Genomic DNA, 20838 nt, shown 5'->3' with positions numbered 1-20838 from the left:
CTTCTCTGTTCCTGGGGCCGAGGGGGACCGGTTCTTACAAGTACACTAAGGAGTGATTCCAGAGGCTGATACAAAAATCTAGGTGAAAAAGGTGGAATTAAACTTTATGTTTCATTCAAGCAGTTCAGAAGAAATATTATAACTATAGTGATCTGAGGTTTGTTCGTTTGTTTTTTAAAGTTCCCTAGCCCTTGGCTTCTTTGGGAGTTTGATGCCACACTCTGCCCCAAGTCCCCCTTCAACTCCCAGGCTCAGAGGGGGACAGTGAAGGCAGGTGTCCCGCGGGACCAAGACCAAGGGCGCTGGGAGCTCGAGCCACAGCCCAGAGGAAGGAGGGTCCTCGGGTCCAGCAGCCCCGCCGGCCGCGCTGCAGGGAGGATGCGGACGGCAGACGGGAGCGTGCGCTGCCACGTGACGGCCGCTATAAGAGCGCTCCGGCCGCTCGCCCAGCTCCTGCCGCGCCTCCTCCCGGCGCCCAGCTCCTCCGAGCCACCAACTTGCGGCTGTCACGGCCGCTTGCGCCCCCGCGGCACCATGACAGGTACGCCCCGCGCAGCCCACCGCCCTGCGGGCCCACCCCGCCGTCCCCGGGACCCCCGGCTCCTCTCCCCGCGCGCCCCTCGCAGCCAGCCGCCTCCCCTCGGCCGGGGGGAGTTCCTGGCAGGACGAGGACCTCAGCAAAGTTGCCGGCTGGCCGCAGCCGAGCGTGCTGCTCTCTGCGTCAGCTGCTGCCCCGCCGCCCCCGGGGGCCCAGAATGAGGGCCAGCCAGGCAGAGCCTGGGCCCTGCGCCGAGGCTCCCGTTCCTGCTTCCGTCTCCTCGCCCTCCCTGCTGCTCTCACCGTGAAGGGCGGACGGGCGGAGCAGCTGCGGCGGGGCTGAGTGGGGGTGGGGAGCCGGGTTCCCCGGGCGCAGTGGGCGAGAGTCCCCGGGCGCAGCGGGATCGCCGGGAGCCGCCCGGGCCTCCCGCGGGCGGGCACTCCGGGAAGGGGCGGCCCCGAGGCGGGGATACCGGCGGCCCTGGCCCGGCTCCTCCACCGCCCGCCCGGGCCCTGGCCGCCACGCTCAGCCTATTTTTAGGCCTTTGGGGCCGGGTTGCGGAAACTGGGAGCCGCGGCTAGAGTCCTCGGGTAGGGGCCCCGGGAGGGCGCCGGCCTCAGCCCCACTTGTTGCAAGGCCTCTGGGCGTTCGGGCCGCTCCGCGAATCTGCCAGGAGGACTGGGAAGCTCCGAGGTAACTGATCCTTCCGCGTCGTTGAGGCTGATAGCTGGGGTTATTACAGCAATTGAACTGCCAGAAAGATGGCAGGTGTAACCCAGAGTTCAGCGGTCTTTAGAAAAATTAGACTCCTACCCAGCTGTCATTGGTCTGTCTTGATCACTCGTAATGTTTGCTAGATCTGGTATTCTAACCTGTGTCCTAAGCATTTGTTCTGACCCTTATTTAATCTTGGAAATTATCCATACCCATGCTTCCTGAAATCCTTGAATCCTACCCACCTTATTAAACTTTTCTCCATTACCTCCCAGATTCTGGACTGCTTTTGAGTTAAAACATCATTTTGCCCGGGTTAAGTACCTTTGGTGCTGATTAACTTTGCAATGTTACCATCTTATGATAGGTTGAAGAAAATAGCAACAAGTAGAGGTAGAGGTTGATGAGCTTGCCAAGGGACAGGTGTCACTGTTCAGAGCTTTCTTAGAGTGTCACTGACTGGGAAACCCGTGGGCCTCCGAGGGTGGAGAATTGTCCTTCTATAATTCAGTAGTTCACCTGCCCTGGAAGAGAGCCCAACAAAATGTGTGAAGATGGCTCTCGGGTCCACAGCTGAGGGATGTGCTGGCCTGCTCGACAACCCACAACTTCCTCTCACTTCTCAGTAGAATTTCCACTACCTCCACATTGGAAAATGGGCAAGGGAGAATGAGGATACCCAAGACAGAAAGAGAATGACTTCATGACAAAGTGTCCTAACTCCCTGGTTGGGCAACTGTGCCCCAAATGACCCCTGCCAGAGCTTGATCCTAAGTGCCCTATACATTTGGATGCCTACCAACTTGCTAACGTCAAATCTTCTTGGAGATGGAGTGTACCCCAGAATCATTGATGGGAAGGACGAGAAATCTTAAAGTCTTGGCTGGTGGCCTTGGGAGGGGGTGGGGATTGTTCAGTAGGAAGAATAATCCATGCTTGCCTTTTCTTCTGCCGACTAAGTGATAATTGGAGATTGGGGTGTGTGTGTCTCTACCTCTGTTTGGGAAGGGCATCCAGAGGACAGGGTAGGGGGTAATGCTGGCCTCTTCAAAAAAGAGGAGGCACAGGTTTGTAAGAGCTTCTCACGTGGTCTCTAAATCCATTTAACAGTGATTGGGCACTATTTAGAAAGAAGTGTCAAGGAGGGAAGTCCTCTCTGGGAATTTGATATTGTGAGCAGACTCAAAGTGACTTTTCAGGAGTGTTGGGGCAAGGGAGCTTTTGCTCCAGGTTGAGGAAACAGTAAGTTCAAAAAGCATGAGACATGGCATAAACATAAGCACAAGAATGAAGAATACGGACTCTGCTCTCAGACTGTCTTATTTGAGATTGACAGTTGGATTTGTGCTTGGCTAAAAATACTGTCTGCAGTACCTTGTAGAAGAAACAGGAAATGCACTTCTTGATCTCTTCATTACTACCAGTTAATTGCCCCAAGTTCACCCTGTGGGCGTTAAGCTATTGTTTACTTTGAAAATTTAGCATGTCCAAACATTAAATAATTTTTATAGCTCAGTCAGCCTCTTGAGGTTGCCAGACATTTCCTGCTATGGTCTTGAACCTTTCTTGAAGCAGGTATTTGAGTTTTCCCTCCAAGGAGGCTGCTGCTTTATTAATAGAGCAAGTTGATCTCAGACGAGCTGATTTTGCCAAACTACTGTTTGAAAAGGGTCCTGGGGAAAAGGCTTTTTCCAGGTAAGATGATGTAATGAGTGTGGTGTTTTTGTTTTTCTTTGTATTAAGATCAGGCCTTTGTGACACTGACCACAAACGATGCCTACGCCAAAGGTGCCCTGGTCCTGGGCTCATCTCTGAAACAGCACAGGACCACCAGGAGGCTGGCCGTGCTCACCACCCCGCAGGTCTCAGACTCCATGAGGTGAGGCCCTCGCTGCCGCCCAAACGTCTGCAAGGCTCTGAAGTCCTTCTCCCCTGTTTCTGGCATCAGTGGGCATTGAGGCCATACCCTTTTCAGGAGTTGAGCACTGAGTAGAGAAAAATGAGAGTTGCTGAGTGAAGGATTCCTGGGTCTGAAACCTCTTCCTAGCTTTTGGGAGATATTCGAATTAGGCTTCCTTCTGGGAGGTGGTGTTCTGGCCTACACGCTTCCTGATTCTGACAAGGAGTGGAAGAAGGAGGACTCTCCCTTCACCCAGTCCTTTCTGGGCGATCTGAGTGAGTGTTTCAGTGCAGGCTTTCCCTGCTTAACTATACCTTTATGTAGTCACAATTCACTTGTACTCCTTTCGCAAAATGCTGCAGGGGCTACATTGTTTCCTGTTTCAGACCAGGACTTTGAAAGAAAAGTAGCCATTTTCTCCATTGCTAGTTGACCCCTTTGTAACCTAAAGATTTTATTTATAATACAGTGTACTAGAATCTTTACCAAAGGGCTTTCTGAACTGGAGGTTTTGCTAGGGGAAAGCACACTAAGGAGCACAAGCAGCTTGTTGATTGCTTGTTCCCTTTGATTTGTTGGACTTAAATTTTGAAATATCTGAATGAACTACCTAGTTCTTAATACTAACTTTAAAAATATCTGGGCATACAAGCAGCTTTATGATGTTGGGTTTTTTGTTTGTTTGGTCTCTTTGCCCTCTTAGAAATTGAAAATGCCCTTCTTGTGATTTAAAAAAAAATGTAGGCACAGGCCAAATGTCTCTGAAAAGTAAGCATTATATATATACATACATGTGTGTCTTTCACTAATAACCTTGTTCCTAAATGATAATTTAAGAAGATGCCAAAAAGGCTGTCTCCTTATATGTATGTCCTGATTCGAAGTCTGTCAGTGAGGGTATGTGTAAGAAACCAGACCTAGTCTTGGATTCCCTACCACCACCACCACCACCACCGCCACCAATTTACTTTGGTCAATGATGTCCCTAACCATTTCTTTTCTAAAAAGATCAAATTTACCGTGTGAACTAGAACATATTTTTGTACAACTTTGGAGACAGAATACAATACCAGTTTTGTTCTGCATGTCTGACATTGTTATAAACTTTCAATGATGATGTTTTTATCCTATGTTTTCCCTTGTGCTGAGTTTAGTGTCTCACCAAGTCTACCCTACTAACTCACCTCAAGAGCTTTCTAAAATAAAGTTTTAGTTAATTTGAGGCATGGAGAAGTGTATCTCACAAGCCAAAGTGAGTCTCTCATTATGCCCAAATAGAGTGCTAAGCACTTAATAAATGCTAGTTATATTGGATTCTAAAAAATGGCGACCTAATAACTGAGCCCTTTAACTTCTTTTGGGACACAGAACTTCAGGCAATTCTTAGTCAATTGCTTTAGCAAAAGTGATTAGTTATAAAGTTCATTGTAGATATTATATGCACATTACTCAGCATAATTTATAAAAATATGCAACAGAATAAATTCTAATAAAACATCATTGTCAAATACATAGGCTGTTGCAAAGATGTACTTTTACCAAAGGTCCCATTTTTATATACTATTTCTATAACCTGCCAGATATTCAGTGATACAATTAAAAAAAAAATAGATAACTTCTTCTATTATAAGGTTTTCAGACAAGAATTTCATTCTCTCCATAAGCAGTTCTTAATACTTTAATGAAGTTAACTGCACATGCAAATAAATACAATTTGTCCTGAAGTAAAACCGGGACAGATTTAAGGGGATATACTATACCAAACCAACAGACTGTTCTGGTAATCGATCAAGAGGATAATAAGGCAGCAGTCTTATATTAGATAGGTCACTTGTTCTGAAAGTTCTAAGTGCTGTTGTCTGGATTTTATTTTGACAGAAAAGTTTTAGAGACAGTCTTTGATGAAGTCATAATGGTGGATGTCTTGGACAGTGGTGATTCTGCTCATCTAACCTTAATGAAGAGGCCTGAGTTGGGCGTCACGCTGACGAAGCTCCACTGCTGGTCACTTACACAATATTCAAAATGTGTGTTCATGGATGCAGATACTCTGGTGAGTGTGGCTTTGAAGGCAGAAAAGATGTGTGTAGTAATGGAGACCTGTTAGGTATTTTAGGAATGCTGTCAAGGCTTGCCAGTGAAGTTCAGATAAAACCACTGTCATAAAAAGTGTCAGGTGATGAAGGAGGTAGGGCCAGGCTGTCTTACAGCTGTCATCATCTTTTGTGTTAGATGACATCGGGAGAACTTAAGAAGGGTCTGTTGCAGCAGAACATTCCTGTAATGCTTTTTCTCCCCCTTTGAATCAGGTCCTAGCAAATATCGATGATCTTTTTGAAAGAGAAGAATTGTCAGCAGCACCAGACCCAGGGTGGCCTGACTGCTTCAATTCCGGAGTCTTTGTTTATCAGCCTTCAGTTGAAACATATAATCAGCTATTGCACCTTGCTTCCGAGCAAGGTAGTTTTGATGGTATGTATCTGCCATCTTCACATCTGGTAAGCTATTAGTAACTTACAGGGGCTATTTTGTTCTTCTCAGGGATATAATTGCTGAGGTTTCTTATGCCTGGAAGATACATGAGATGTAGCAAGCATTTTAAGTTGCACTCTTTTGGGAAATACCGTTGTGTGTTTGTGTGTGTACATGCCTTTTTTCTATAGATGCGTAAGATTAAGATAGGCAATTTTACAGGCTTCTCTTTAAATGGCCTCCCTGTTTGTAGATTAGATAGTGATAAATGTACCATGATTATTAAAAAATACAAAACACTGAATAAAAAACTTTAACATGTTTAAACCTGATTAATCTTAAGCTTAAGAGGGTTTGACAGCCATTGCTAACAGGAGGATCCAGCACTGTTTCCATGGAAACTTGAGGAATAAACCTGATAGTTTGGATCTTATTCTCTTGGGAGGCCTTAAAAAAGAAGCTAGAAAGTTTATGTGAATAATCTTTGCTTTCAAACTCTCATTTTCTATAATATTGTGTGTCAGATAGAGTGATATCTGCAAGGCCAAAGAGTAGAACATTGACAAAGTTAGAATCTATTTTCTATCATGCATAAGTGTATCTGTAGCTATATATATTTATAAAGATTCTGACTACCTGTGATATAGAATCTCACATCCTTTGAAGAATTTTAATCAAATGAATTAGTAGGTATGCTTTCATTGCAGGCTGGTCTCTGAAATGATAAATAATAAGCCATTTTTAAAAAATAAAACATAAGACAAAACCAGTAGTTAATATGTAAAAGCAGTTCTTTTAAAATTATTGTTGATAGTTCTTTTGAATAAAAGACCCAGTTTAGAGAGGAAGAAGGACATGCTCTAAGAAGCCCTCCCCGCAGTGGCTCATTATCAGATACTCGACATTGTAACACAGCCCAGGAGGGAACAAGGGGATGAGCCAGAGGCCAGAGCTCTGGCGCAGACACTCGCACCAGGTGCTTCTTTCCTCCTTTTCCCTCTCCAAGAGCAGATCTGAGATTTGCAGTGAGTAGATCTTTTGGAACTAGCAGAAATAGTCTTTCTCGTTTGACATAAAATTCAACCCTGGTGCACATATGAAGATTCATTTTGATTAGTTATAAAATTAAAAATCAACATCTTAAATTTAAACTTTTTAATCATTAAATCTAAAAGTTTATTAGATTACTGAAGTTAAAACATTTAAAATTTTACAAAAAACTGAGATTGGGTTTTTGTTGTTACTGTTCACAGAAACTGAATTGTGTCTAGTCATGTAGCTGAGGTTTTGGGGATTGCAGCTGTGTGAAATATCATTGACGAGAATAAGGAAGTTCAAGTCTTCATTTTATTTCACTGTTTAGCTAATTTACAGTCTAAGCTAGTAGTTTGCTCAAACAAGGATGATTTTAACCTCCAAGGGACATTTGGCAACGTCTGGAGACATTTTTCGTTGTCACAACTGAGGGGGGAGGGTGCAAATGGCATTTGGTGGGTAGAAGCCAGGGATGCTGCGGAACGTCCTGCAGTGCACAGGAGAGCCCCCCGCAACAAAGAAATATCCAGCCCATGTGTCAGTAGTGCTGAGGATGAGAAACTGCTGAGGCACAATGTGCTCTCAAACAGAGCAGAAATATCTGAACCATAGTGGATGGCAGCATGTGACTAGAAGCACAATCTTGTTTTAAGCAGCCTTACAGTAAGAAAGTAATAATGTGTTCAATGAACACTGTGATCAAGGCCAAATGAAACTTCCCCACTTTACTGACATGTTTTTAGCTCCTGCTATTTTTCCTGTCATATTAGGAATGAAAGGTGTATTGTCATTAAAGTTCAAAACATGTATTCCTTATTTCTACTGCTTGTACTGAAAGAGTTACTTTTGTGTAAAAGGAAGATGACAGTATTTTTGGCAGAAATCTACTGTTTGTCTTAACCTTGCCATCACAGCGTAGCTTTCTTTACCTCCTCTATTGTAATTTGAAGGAAGTTCAATATAATCCTGCCACAATTTCAGTGTAACTATTCTCAACATCAATAAGTGAATCACATTCTAAAGTAGATTTTATGGCCTGCCAATTGCCTAAAATCTGCATGATTTTAATCATGCAAAGAATCTGGTTTGTAACCTAGAAGAATATTAGATGCTGTTGAGAGATAAGAGTTTGAATCCCAAACAGTGGTGTGCCATAGTAAACTATATAGGTCACAATTTTAGAATATGAAACAAATTAGTTAACTGAGAGAAACTAACCTGAACCATCTACCATGTTCTAGAATCTAGAGGCACTAGAGGAGTTGATGAATTTGTTGTTAAGAAGCCTGAATGTATGTAAAGTGCTCTGCTAGAAAGCACTTTCTGCATTTTCAGCCAGAATTTGAAACCATAGGGAGATTCCCTCTGTGCCTGCTAGCACATTTCATTATTCAGCAGCAAGTTCCAGGAGCTGGCCATCCTCTGGGTGCATTTACTGCCTCATTGGTGACAAAGGATTGAATTTTCTGTTACTAGAAATGCTTAATTGAAAGAGTTAAAAAGTTGTCAAGTATGTAGCCGAGAACTTATAGTTAGTTCTCAATATGTTTAAATTCAACAGAAGAATAAACTAGCAGCTCTCAAATGAAAGATTGTTTTCACTTGAAGTATGTGTTACTCAGCTTGACTCAGCAAAGAAAGCTCACTCCACACCTTGGGAGCCTGCTCCTCCTCCTCCCTGGAGAGGCCTACTGTCCACTTGAATCAGTGTGTGAACTCATGTGACAGAAAGACTTATTGGATTTATGCCTGATATTAATAAAATATTTCTTTATGAATGGTCTAATGGCAGTAACCTTGCTTTGCCTTAAGTTTTCATATCTTAATAAAATTAAGAATTATATTTTAAAAATTTTGTTTAGGTGTCATGCCATAGGCATCAAGTCGAACATTTTCAGACATTTCTTCCACTGTTACCTACATTTTTCTAATAACCACAGGCTCTCCCTTCCCCTACCCCCAACTCCACTCAGTTTTGTCCCAGCATTTTTGGATTATGGAAGACCAGTTTTGCAGATGACTGTATCTCAGTCTGAGTATCTTACAAGTCCTGCTTAATCTCTTGCCTTATGTTCAATAGAAACTAGTGGAGCCTGCTGTCCACTGACAAGGCACACAGGCCGCTGATGGCTGAGCATTTGCAGCTGCTTTCACAGCCCTTCTGGTGTGAAAGAATGTGGCTGTCATTCTTCTAATCACCAGACCTCTAATCACATCTCCCACACCGCCCCCCACCCCAACTCCCCATGTTTCTGGCCAAGAAAATGATCCTAATATGGCAGACCATGCTAGGTACCGTGACTTCTCTTTCTTCCCAAATATCTAGAGTGTTAGGATTTAGAACTAGTGACTACATACCTAATTCATGGCTGGCATCTGATTTTCCATAGTGAAGAGTCTAAGTTCCTATACTATTGTTTGTATCTTCAAACTGTCTTGATAATTACTTCATTGCTGAAGTTACATGTTTCCTGAAAAATTGAACAATAGCTGTTGTGAAATAGTGATACACTAGCATTGTATAAGATGTTAAGATAAGGTTAACTCCAGGACTTGTTGGCAGTTAAGGGGAAGAGAGAGGTCATGATATTGCAGGTACTAATCAGCTATTTTCCTCCACCATATACTTATGTGAAATGAAGCTGATACACTTGACTCTTAATTTGAAGAAATCAATGTGAATGCAAGTGGAGGTTTATTTTCTTTTCCACTTGGACTAAAGTATCTAAAGGGTGCTTGGACAGTTGAAAATAAGAGTATAGTGCTTGGAAATTGCTGTCTATTAATTTCATCTGTATGTGTTAATTTCAAAAACCTAAGTCAGGAATTCATATTTTTCAATTTGGAGTGTCTTTTTTTTAATCTTTGTACTCATTTTAATTACTGTACCCTAAATGCCCTAATCTTTTAATTGGTGTGTTAGAAATTTTGGTCTGTAGTCGAATTTTCAAAAAGAAGGAAAAAATAGAGAATGCATTGGTGGCAGATTATTAGATATGGTTTTACTGTAAGCGGAATCCAGAATCTGCTGTGAGGTCAGTATATCTGTGTGTTCCACACTCTAAATGGGCATTGAGACCCTTAAACAGAGTACAATGTTGTAAAATTATTTTTAACAGAAAAGATTTCTTGCTAAATTCTATTAAAGTGTAAAATTGACCGCATGTCACCTTCCTTAATCTTTGTAGTTAATTAGGCTTCATACTGGTCCTGCCCAAAAAAGGAATGAAGTACTGAAGTATTTCAAGATGGTACTTGTCTCCTCCAAACCAAATGAGCTCAGAGATTTAGGTGTGCTTCACTTGTTTCCTTGACTTGATAGGTTCTGCCTAGACTGTCATCTTCCCGCGTTGGCTTTCCCCAGCTGCCCAAACACTAGGCTGCTTGTTGCCCTTAGATTATTAGTTGCTTTGAAAATTACGGTTATCTTGCATTGATATCATTTGATAGTTTAGGTAATAAGGATCTTAAATAAGCTGAAAAGCAAAAGCTATAACATGTAATGGCAGAATAAATGAGCACACTGAAGTTTTTTCTTAAGAGCTATTTTTATCTCATTGTACTCATGAGTATTTTTTTTAGCCATCTGTTTGTTTCTAGCTTTGTAACCAGCAGAGATCATGAACCCTGTGAGAAATAGACGAGGAGGAGACTAGTGTGTTAATGTGTGTGCAGGCTCTTATGCTAGTCATTTTACTTTTTCAATAGTCCTGTGAGGTAGGCATTCATTCATTTAACAAATATTTATTGAGGGCCTGCTATCTAGCTGGTACTGGGAATCCACCATTGTTACAGTTCAGGACAGCAGCTTGCCCAGTGTCCCTGAGTTGGTGGCAAAGCCAGGTCTGAACCAGAGTCTTTCTTAACTCTGTGGCTGGATATCTGTATGTGGGTTTTTTTTTTTTTTCCTTTCTTTCCTGATTATCCCACATAGCATTCTTGAGAATATATCCTGAGAATGATACAGGAAGAAGATCCCTATTACCCTGGCCTTATTACAGATTAATTGTTAAATACTTAAAATTTATTTCTCTGAGGGCTGGGCGCGGTGGCTTACGCCTGTAATCCTAGCAGTCTGGGAGGCCGAGGCGGGCGGATTGTTTGAGCTCAGGAGTTCGAAACCAGCCTGAGCAAGAGCGAGACCCTGTCTCTACCAAAAATAGAAAGAAATTAATTGGACAACTAAAAATATATAGAAAAAATTAGCTGGGCATGGTGGCGCATGACTGTAGTCCCAGCTACTTGGGAGGCTGAGGCAGAAGGATCACTTGAGCCCACCAGTCTGAGGTTGCTGTGAGCTAGGCTGACGCCACGACACTCATTCTAGCCAGGGCAACAAAGTGAGACTCTGTCTCAAAAAAAAAAAAAAAAAAAAAAATTTATTTCTCTGAGTAGACAGAGCAACTGGTGTATTTCTCATTTTACTGGTGAAATAATGGAGGTTCATCTCTTCTGTCTCTATAGGTACTCTTCCTCCCCTCTGATCCACAGTACCTGAAAATGCTTTGTCATTTTAAATCACCAGCACAGTTTATAGTTTCGCATTGTTTTATAAAATCTGGAAGGTTCATCCGGTATTTGAAAAATCATTTTAATTTCTAATTTGGGCAAGATGCTAAGTTTAAGGGCCAAAAATAGACTGGTAAATAATAAAAATTTTATCCCTGCCTCTATAAAGCTTGTATTCTGTGAGACCTTACAGACATTTAACAACTAATTACAGTTACAGTTAATCATATTCTGATAAGTTCGGAGTGCTAAGAGAGCCTAGACCAGGAGGAACCTACCTTAGCCTGAGAAAGTGAAATTTAAGCCAAGAATAAATGTTTCCTTGCATTTATTTAATAGTTTAATAACTTGGTTATTAAGAATCTTTTTTTAAAAAAAGAGTGGGGAAAAAAAAGCTATTACATGAAGTGGTAAAATAAATCAATTGTTCTTGACTTAGATGGGTTGATGCAGTGATGCTGGGACCCAAGCTCCAAGTGCCTGGATTTCCATAAGCCACCTGGGTTTAATCCGCTGATCCTCAGTAAACCTCATAAAAATATCCCTAAGAGCTGGGCCATTCATAAGCTGTAATTTAGTAATCCTTGGCATGTTCACTATAGGCAGCAATGATGACATCTGCCAAGTGTATTATAGGAAGTCAGTTTTTTAAAGAGTGAGTCACATGTTCATTTCAGTACTTGTCGATTATAATATAAAGCATATTTTACTTTAAATTATTTGCTGGATAACTGTCTATCCACCATCTTTTTGGATTAGGAACCATTTGAGAACTGAAACCTATTTTATTCATCTTTATTATGCCGGTATCAAATTTATATAATTTTAGACATTTTTAAGAATTGTATCTTCTGATTAAAAAAGGGAATCATTCTCCAAAAGACTCTAGACCAGTGCTTCTCAAATTTTACTATGCAAACAAATCACCTGGGATTAAATATAGATTCTGATTCTGTAGGTCTGGGGTGAGGCCCAACATTCTGCATTTCTGTCAAGCTCCCAGGTGATGCCCATGCTGCTAGAACCTGGATCACAGTTTGAATAGCATGATTCTAGGGGAAACATTCCTGTGTCTGAGATACTAGGGTTCAAGTTTAAACCAGAATTGACTCACTAGCCTACTCTCCACAGTAGACAAGCCAGCTGCGAACACACTATGGAAGAGCACACAAACCACACAAGCATTGAACAAATGCACAAATTTAAGAGACAGCACTCAACTCCATTTCTGTCTTAGGAAACTAATAGACCCAGGTTCTGATAAATACTACGGTGTGTCCATAGGCTCACAAGACATAGAAAATACAAAGTACCTAGTAGCAAGATGATCATGTACTAGCCTTTGAGCAGCCTGTTGGAAGGATGATACAGAATCAGATATTTGCTTTTGTTTGCAGGCAGATGCCATGTGCCCCTTGTTCCTTTCCCTTTCTCCCTATCTCTCACCTGTGTTGCCACGCCCTGGCCTGCGGGATCACAGCTGCTGGCGATACCTGCTAATCACGTTTGTTGGTTATGAGATGAGTGAGCTTAACAGCGTCTTAACCTGTCAGATTAAATAAAGCTGCCTCTGGAAGTCTGACTAGCATGTACTGGACAAGTCTTAGAGCTTTTGTAGTGGAAATTCGGTCTTCATGGCATCCTTGTATGTTTTATAACATGGGCATGCTTAGATTTACATTCTGCTCTGAATTGTGCTCTCATTTAAAGATTTCTAAAGAGAGGCTATTGATAACACTATACATAGATTTTTCTGATGAAGTTAAAATATTTGACCTTGAAATGCTGAACTGTGCATTTAGGAAAAGGTGGTTAGAATATCTAGGCTGTTGAATTTAAAAATTATTTAAGAAGCCACAGATTTATAGATGGCATTTAATTCTATTTTTAATCCACAATTTGGGGCTACTAGGTGACTTTTAGTAGTCACATGATGAGGTTAGTGGCCAGGGAAGCTTCATGATCTGTGTTGTCCCCTCTAGAGGTAAGCATTTGCCAATTTGATGGGCACCATTCCACTGATTGACCAATTCTTGTTTGTTGCCTTTTCTCCTCCTTGTTTGTTTCCTGTACCCCCAGTGCATCTCAGCCTTCCTGTGGCACACAGCTGATGGATAGATGATGTTTGTAGGGTACTCAAGGGTAAACAGAAACGGCCTTTTGTGGCCAGAGGCAACCAGCCAGGGGCTCTGAGGGATCAGCAGCTCTGACTCCTGTTTCCCAGGCTTACGCAGTTTGGATCTGGAAGTTCTGCTTTACAACTACTATTCAGGCCTCTGTGGAATTAGATTTCTTCACTGTGTTACATGTAGCCAGTAGTCATTTTAAGTAGAATTGCTTAAGTTAAAGAAGTCTTATTAAGGCTTAGGTTTTAAAATTAGATAGTGGATATGTAGAGTTTTATTCATATGCTTTATAACCTACATGTATATTTTTCTTTTGATAGTATCACATTTCACAATAAAAATAACAAGAATCTTTAGAAAGAAAATCTTAGCATAATTCTTATTCTTGCCCACAATTGTATTATTAATATTTTAAAATTACAAAAATAATGGGGAAAAGCAGGGGAAAGGAACATCTATTACACCAATCCCCTAATGCAATTACTATTTCATTTATTTTTTTCCAATATAAATGTTTATTAATGTTTATGTTCTTAGTTATAATCATAATGTACATAGCTGTATATCTTTATGTATTACACAATAGACTGGTGGGCTTTATAGGCATTATTTTTAATAGCTGAATAATATTCCTCTGAGTGGTTAGTATCACAATGTACTAACCATTCCTGTATGGTAGAATATGTAAGTTGTTTAAACTTTTCTACTGTTACAGAATATCTTCAGAGTTTTTGCATTTATTCCACAAATAATTTGCCAGTGTATAAGACATTCTGCTACATACTAGAATTATAATGGTAAGCAAAAAGAGTCATAATCTCTATTCTCGTGGAATTTAGAATCTAAAGACTAACAGTTCCTGATTGTATTTTGCATTTTAATCACATTAGTCCTCAGACTTTTAAAAAAAACTTTTTATTTTGAGAGGATTGTAGATTTACATGCAGTTGTAAGAAATAAAACAGAGAAATCCTATATACCCTTCACCCAGTTTCCCCAATAGTGATATCTTACATAACTAAAATACCTCCACAACCAGGAAATTGACATTGGCATAAGCACCAGCTCATTCGGATTTTACCAGTTTTACGTGTATTCATTTCTGTGTGTGTGTATATATATATGCAGGTTTGTCATGTGTTGATTGGCATGACCACCACCATAGTCAAGATGCGGAACAACTCCATCACAAGGATCCCTTGTGATACCCTTTTACCCCCATGGCTGCCTCTCTTCTCTCTTTCCCTAACCCCTGGCAATATAAATTTGTTTTCTATCTCTGTCATTTTATCATTTGATGGCTGTTATATAAATGGAATCACCCAGTATGTAACTTTGTGGGAGTGGACTGGAGTTTTTCACTCAGCATAATTACTTTGAGAGTCATCCAGGTGGTTGTGTGTATCAATAGTTTGTTCCTTTTCGTTGCTGAATGATGTTCCATTATATGGATGTACCACATTCATAGGTCTGTTGGATCTATGAGCTGTTTCTGGTTTTGCTTTATTGTGACTAAAACTGCTATGAACATTTCTTCAGCCTTTATTTTGATTACGTGTAAAAGGAAATTAGTAAGACTTCAGGCCTCTGTAATTCAGCTGCCAGCATCTAGTGCCACAGTCAGGGTATCTCTGTAGAATCCACAATAAGCCTCTGATGAATGGCATGGTGTTTTGGCTTTCATATTTTGTGCCTTGGAATATATGACTTTGCTTATATAGCTAAAATTGTCTTTTGTTTTCATATCTATTTGTTGTCTTAGTCTGTTCAGGCTGCTGTAACAAAATACCATAGACTGGATGGCTTATAAATAACAGAAATTTATTTGTCACAGTTTTGGAGGCTGGAAAGTCCAAGATTAAGGTGCCACTAGGTTTGGTGTCTGGAGAGAACCCACACCCTGTCCACAGACAGCTATCTTTCTGCTGTAACTTCATGTGGCAGAAGAGGTGAGGGACCTCTCCTGGGCCTCTTTTATAAGGGCACTAATCACCTTCCAGAGACCCTACTTCTAGATATCATCACCTTTGGGGGTTAGGGTTTCAATGTATGAATTTGGGGGGGGACATAAACTTTCAGTCCATTACATTTTTGTAGCAGTGAAATATATCCTCTTGTCATCGCTGTTGTCCTTTAGAACTTACAAAGGTGGAACTCTGATTTTCTGTTGAGCCGTTTGTCCCTTGAGGAATGGGGGACCTGTCAGGGTTGCTGTGTCAGAGAGGTTGTTCCATAGACATTCACTCAGTGCGCACCTTTTTTAGAGTTCACTGAAGGTGTTTGGAAAGGATGGGATACACAGAGGATGGGTAAGGTACATTTGGACTTTAAAGCCGTGATCTTACTATAGTAACTCAAAAAAAGATGTTTGGATCAGACACTTAGGTTTTTAGATTTTCCTTGTTTCTATTTCTTTTGAATGAATGGTCATGGCCCTCACTTTCTGAGAAAGACATGAAACTCAGGAACACAAGGGCTGAGCAAGCACTTTGCTTTATGATTGTGGCAGACCTTGCCACGGCGATGACTGACCGGGACCTGCCCAGAGACTTGGTGAGCGGTAGGAGAGTACACCACAGGGGTGATGTGGCCTCTGGCCCTCTGTCAGTAAGCCAACAGTTGGGAGCCCCAGAAAACAATTCCATTATCCCAGTTTGCTCTCTTGCTTTTTGCTGCTTTTTCTGTCCCATTGCTCTTAGGAAAAAGTCTAAAACCTTTAACTGGAGATAAAGTGTAAAATCTGATCCCGATGTAGTCTGGTGCCTGCCGACCTTTCTGAGGCTCATCTTGTGCCGTGCAACTGATTCTCACTCCACAGTCCACCTTCCAGGTTGTCTTTCCATAGCTTCATGTTCCTGCCCACTCAGGTCTGTGGTGCAAGCTGTTTTTGTTCTGCCTGGAACACCATTTACCCTCCTTCCCTCCACCTATGTTTGTCAAGTTCTCTCCTGCGCTTCTCAGATCTTGGTTTAAACACAGTTTCCTCGTGGAAGCCTTGCTTGACCCATCAGACGAGGCCCGAGTCATTCCATGTGTGCTGTGGTGCCCAGTACTTTCCTTCACTGCACTCACCCCTATCTGTGATGTTCGCTGACTCTTGATTCGCTGCTATCAGTGTCTCCCCCTGCCCACCAGGCCCTCGGAGAGACGATGACCATGTCTCTTGTGCACCGTTGATTCTGCCGTGCCTAGTACAGTGTCTGGTACATAGTTTCTGCTCGAGAAATATTTGTTGAATTAATTAAATCAGGGAAATGACCACCCCCCAAAATGTCCTTAATGGGTGTGACAAGGAATTTATTACTTTAAAATGAAATTAGTATCTATTTTTGAAGGTCCAGTTATATACTCCTATAAAATTGTACTATCCTAGAGATCTGTTAACTATAATTCATATTTTTTTTCTTTCAGGTGGGGACCAGGGCTTACTGAACACATTTTTTAGCAACTGGGCTACAACAGATATCAAAAAACACCTGCCATTTATTTATAACCTAAGCAGCATTTCTATATACTCCTACCTCCCAGCGTTTAAAGCGTAAGTGCAAATGGTTTACCTTTTGTTGGGGATGGTAAGGACAGGGGAGTGGGGTTTAAAATTTTGGGGGTGCCTCATTGTCATTCTAAGAAAAATAATGGGTGGGAACTTTGAGGAAAGTCTTTCTGTTGTGGAAACATGGCCGTAATGGGGAGAGGCCTTGTTGTCTATGCCCTTATTCTTGGAGTAACCGGGAGGCTTTTAGCCGCCTTACAGGACAAGGTTCCCATCAGTTCCTGGGGTGCTCGGCCCTCTGGTAAACCATCCATATGTCATGGTCAAGAACGCAGACTGTAAGCTCTGCAGACTTAAAACTTGAAGGGGTTGAATTTGGGCACGAACTCAACTTCTGCCTCAGACTGGCTGCTGAGCTGCTTCTGTTTCCCTCAACTGCAAAAAGAGGGTGTTGAAAGCTCCCTCCATGGTGGTTGTGGGGATTAAGCAAGATGCTGGCAGCAGCGTGGTGTTGTGGTTAAGAGTAGGGTCTCTGAAGCTGGATGACCTCAGGACACATCCGGGAGCAGCCACTTACTAGATAGTGTCCTTGGGCTAGTTACTCAACTCTCTGCCTCACTGTCTTCATAGTATTCTTGTGAGTATTAAGGGAGATCATCATGTAAAGTGGTTAGAAGAGGGCCTGGCCTACCCTAGTGCTCAGTAAATGCTAAGTTCTTAGTCATTTTTGTTTACGAGGCAGTGTAAAGAGTAATCTCTGAAGCCAGAAGGCAGGGCATATGTCCTCACTCTGTCATGTCTCTCCTACATGACTTAAGACTGTGCCTCAGTTTCTCCATATGTAACAAGGACGAAAGTAGTACCTTCCTCGTAGAGTTGTCCAGAGGATGAAGTGAGTTAATACACATAAGATGCTCCATGGACTTTTGTTGTTTGTTTTGGTAACGTGCTTGTTTAGCACAGTCCCTGGTGCAGCTCTGATAATACCTTGCAACTAATACAGCCTTGTTGTAATATTTTTATCTCACTATGAGGCCCTGGATGCTGTTCTTTAGCCTCTGACTCATTTGTGTTGAACTGAGATGATTCAGATTTCTTGAACAGGGGCCTAGCTGTCAGGTTGATCCTGAGACAACAGCCGTGGGCATGAAGCCCTTCATTGACTGGGCTTTTTTCTCCAAAACCATCCCGTTTGGGCATTCCTGAGTGAGTGGAAAACAAAGAGTCTTTCATTCCTCTTTTCCATTATCCAAAGTCCTCTCCATAAGTCTTGCACCACAGTGATGAGCACGTCTGGCTTTCTGTGGCAGAAATGTTTCCTTTTCTGTTCTTTCCTGGGAAGACTCTGTCAACGTTCCCCAGATAAGGCTTACAAGAATCTGTGTTCTTTCCTCTCTAACTGTTCTCTTGGCATACATCTCCAACATTTTACAGCCTCTTAATTCTCTTCCCCTTTTATGGTGAGACAGGCGAACTCTTAAACATAGCAACTGTGTTCTGAGTAAAGCAAACAGAACAGGATTTACTATCGACAGAGGAATAGGAGAAGCATTATTTTTGCCTCTTAGTCCTTGGCCTTGTAAAATACAAATCTGTCTTCCATGGCATTGTGGACCTGATTCATTTCAATTCTTGTTACATCATAACTAACCTGCAAGTTCGAACAGTGTTCCTGCAAACCGTGATAGCTTGACCCCCTAGAGCCAAATTTGCCTATTATAGGGCAGTTCCTTATAATTTAATTGACTAAATTCAGCTTAACAAGCAAAAAGATGAGAGTACAAAGGAGAAAGAATTTTTTTTTTTTTTTTAAGACACAGTCTTGCTCTATCACCTGGGCTAGAGTGCTGTGGCATCAGCCTAGCTCACTGCAACCTCAAACTCTTGGGCTCAAGTGATCCTCCTACCTTAGGCTCCTGAGTAGTTGGGACTACAGGTGTGCACCACCATGCCTGGCTAATTTTTTCTATTTTTAGTAGAGACAGGGTCTTGCTCTTGCTCAGGCTGGTCTCGAACTCCTGACCTCAAATGATCGTCCTGCCTTGGCCTCCCAGAGCAATAGGATTACAGGGGTAAGCCACTGCACCCGGCCAGAAATAATTTTTAATAGTGTGACCATTCCACTCAATTCTGCATAGTTAGCATGTGGTTCAGGTTGACTTCACCTGATTTTCCACCTTACCACGATTGAGTGCACTATACCTTTCAGGGATAGCCTGGTTTGCACAGACATTGCTTGAGATATTTTTAATGCAGAATAACAAGAAGCAGATGGAGAAGAGTTAACTTTTTTGTGTTTTGTTTTGTTTTAATTTCGGCATATTATGGGGGTACAGATGTTTAGGTTACATATGTTGCCCTGGCCCCTCCTTCCCCCCAAGTCAAGAATTACGTTTTGAGGGGTAAGATGGACTTATTTGCTAGGACCTTTGCCTTCTCTCTCAGGAACCCAGTTATTTTTACATCCTCTAAATGAATTACCCCAGAAAACAGTTTGAGATCTAAATTACCAAAATGATTAGGATGATTTCTTCCTCCTGGCTCAATGAATGAGTGCTTATTATTAATTTTGGAAATCTCCTTGGTTTATTGCCATAACCATAGAGTATATGATACACTGGGGAAGTCAGGAGCAACTCCACCCATTAGCCAGGCTTCCTCTGCCCGTTGCTGATGAAAGTTGATGCTGCTGTGATATGGCTCACCCTTGGGTGTCAGCTATACATTTCTGTGATAAGATGCTCAAAGCCATGCCTTGTCTCACCCCATTGCTGCCTATTTAGGAATGCTGAAACAAGATCAAAGAACTCATTTTCCCTTCCCTTTGCCAGAATATGTTTTTGTTTTTCTTGCAGAGACCCATTTCCACGCACATTTTCCCTTATACTCCCTTGTATTTGGGAGGGCTGAAAAGGCACAGGTAGTTACATTTCTTTTTTAAGTTAATATAAAATCGTGGTCCAAACCTTTTCAAACTGAAGTAGCCTAAACTGAAGACCACCACAGCTATTCCTCAAGGAGCCCTGTGAATTTGAAGCCCCACCGTTGGGTTCAGAGTAGCTTTGGTGATCTCCAGGACCAACTGGCTGGCCTTCCCTAGGTCAGTATGGGTGGTGACAGGTAGAATGGGACACCATGAAGTGGTTTAGAGCAACTTGGGCTTCACAGAAGAAGGAGTCTAGGGTTTGTCTCACCAACTGCAAACAACCATGTGCTTATAAGGTCACCAAGGCAGTATTTAGACACCCCAGAATCTTAGAGTCTTGGATATCTAGAACAGAGTGACCTTTGCTATTACATGAAATTTCAGCTAAAGGATGGCCTGATATGAAGCAAACTTAATATGAATTCGAGCCATGAAGTAACATATCTAATGCCTTTCTCTGCATAGCCTTTGGATAGAACAAAGCATAAAGGAAACAAACTTAATAGTTTTAGGTAACCTTAATAGTTAAAGGTAAAAGTTTTACCTTTAAATGACTCAAACATAATTTCTGAAAAACAAAATTAGTAAGCAATTTTTTTTGTAATGGCAGATCGTCTTTAACACAGCATAATTTGAAAACTAAAATGCTTGGTGTAGCAATTTTTAAGGCAAGTTATAGTATTCACATTAGAAAATAAGTCATAAGTATATTTCTTAATGAAATATTTTTGAAAGTACCTAGCATAATGTTTGGGATATAGTAGGCTTTTAATGAATATTAGTTTTTGTTAAGTTTTCTCCAACTGGAGGGCCTGTTTCATCCATATAGCATAGAATTTGGCTTGTGCATAGTGCTAGAAAAAAAATCTCACTAGTCTTTTTAAATTCAGTTATTTATTCCATTTTGCTTTCTACTATATCCACTGACCAAAATCTCTTTAGGTCATATTATGCTACGTAGAACAGGCCTAAAGCAAAGATACAGAATTCTCTGGCATTGTTTCGGACCACCACACAAACTAATTGGTCAAATTGATTGAATACAGAGCCTAATTTACAAAATAATTTCCATATACACATTTTATTTTACCCTTTTACTTGAGTTTTAAATATGACTTGAGACCT

General features: G+C 41.5%; 1 protein-coding gene across 3 annotated transcripts in view; it reads left to right on the top strand.

Moving 5' to 3' along the window:
- Positions 1 to 358: 358 nt before the first annotated feature.
- The window catches only part of GYG1 (glycogenin 1), a 33505-nt gene continuing 13025 nt past the window's right edge, over positions 359 to 20838 (top strand). For 2 of the 3 annotated variants that reach the window (XM_012642910.1, XM_012642912.1), the window contains exons 1-5: positions 359 to 541; positions 2996 to 3131; positions 5031 to 5205; positions 5462 to 5624; positions 16706 to 16832. In XM_012642910.1, the coding sequence (XP_012498364.1) occupies positions 379 to 541; positions 2996 to 3131; positions 5031 to 5205; positions 5462 to 5624; positions 16706 to 16832 (764 nt within the window). In that variant the 5' untranslated portion in view covers positions 359 to 378. Of the gene's footprint in view, positions 542 to 1182; positions 1232 to 2995; positions 3132 to 5030; positions 5206 to 5461; positions 5625 to 16705; positions 16833 to 20838 lie in introns of those variants that run through there. The other variant, XM_012642911.1, reaches the window with a different exon arrangement.

The sequence above is a fragment of the Propithecus coquereli genome, unplaced genomic scaffold (genome assembly GCF_000956105.1).
Source record: "Propithecus coquereli isolate 6110/MARCELLA unplaced genomic scaffold, Pcoq_1.0 Scaffold19, whole genome shotgun sequence".
Taxonomy (NCBI): Eukaryota; Metazoa; Chordata; class Mammalia; order Primates; family Indriidae; genus Propithecus; species Propithecus coquereli.
This window is presented reverse-complemented; position numbering and strand designations above follow the sequence as displayed.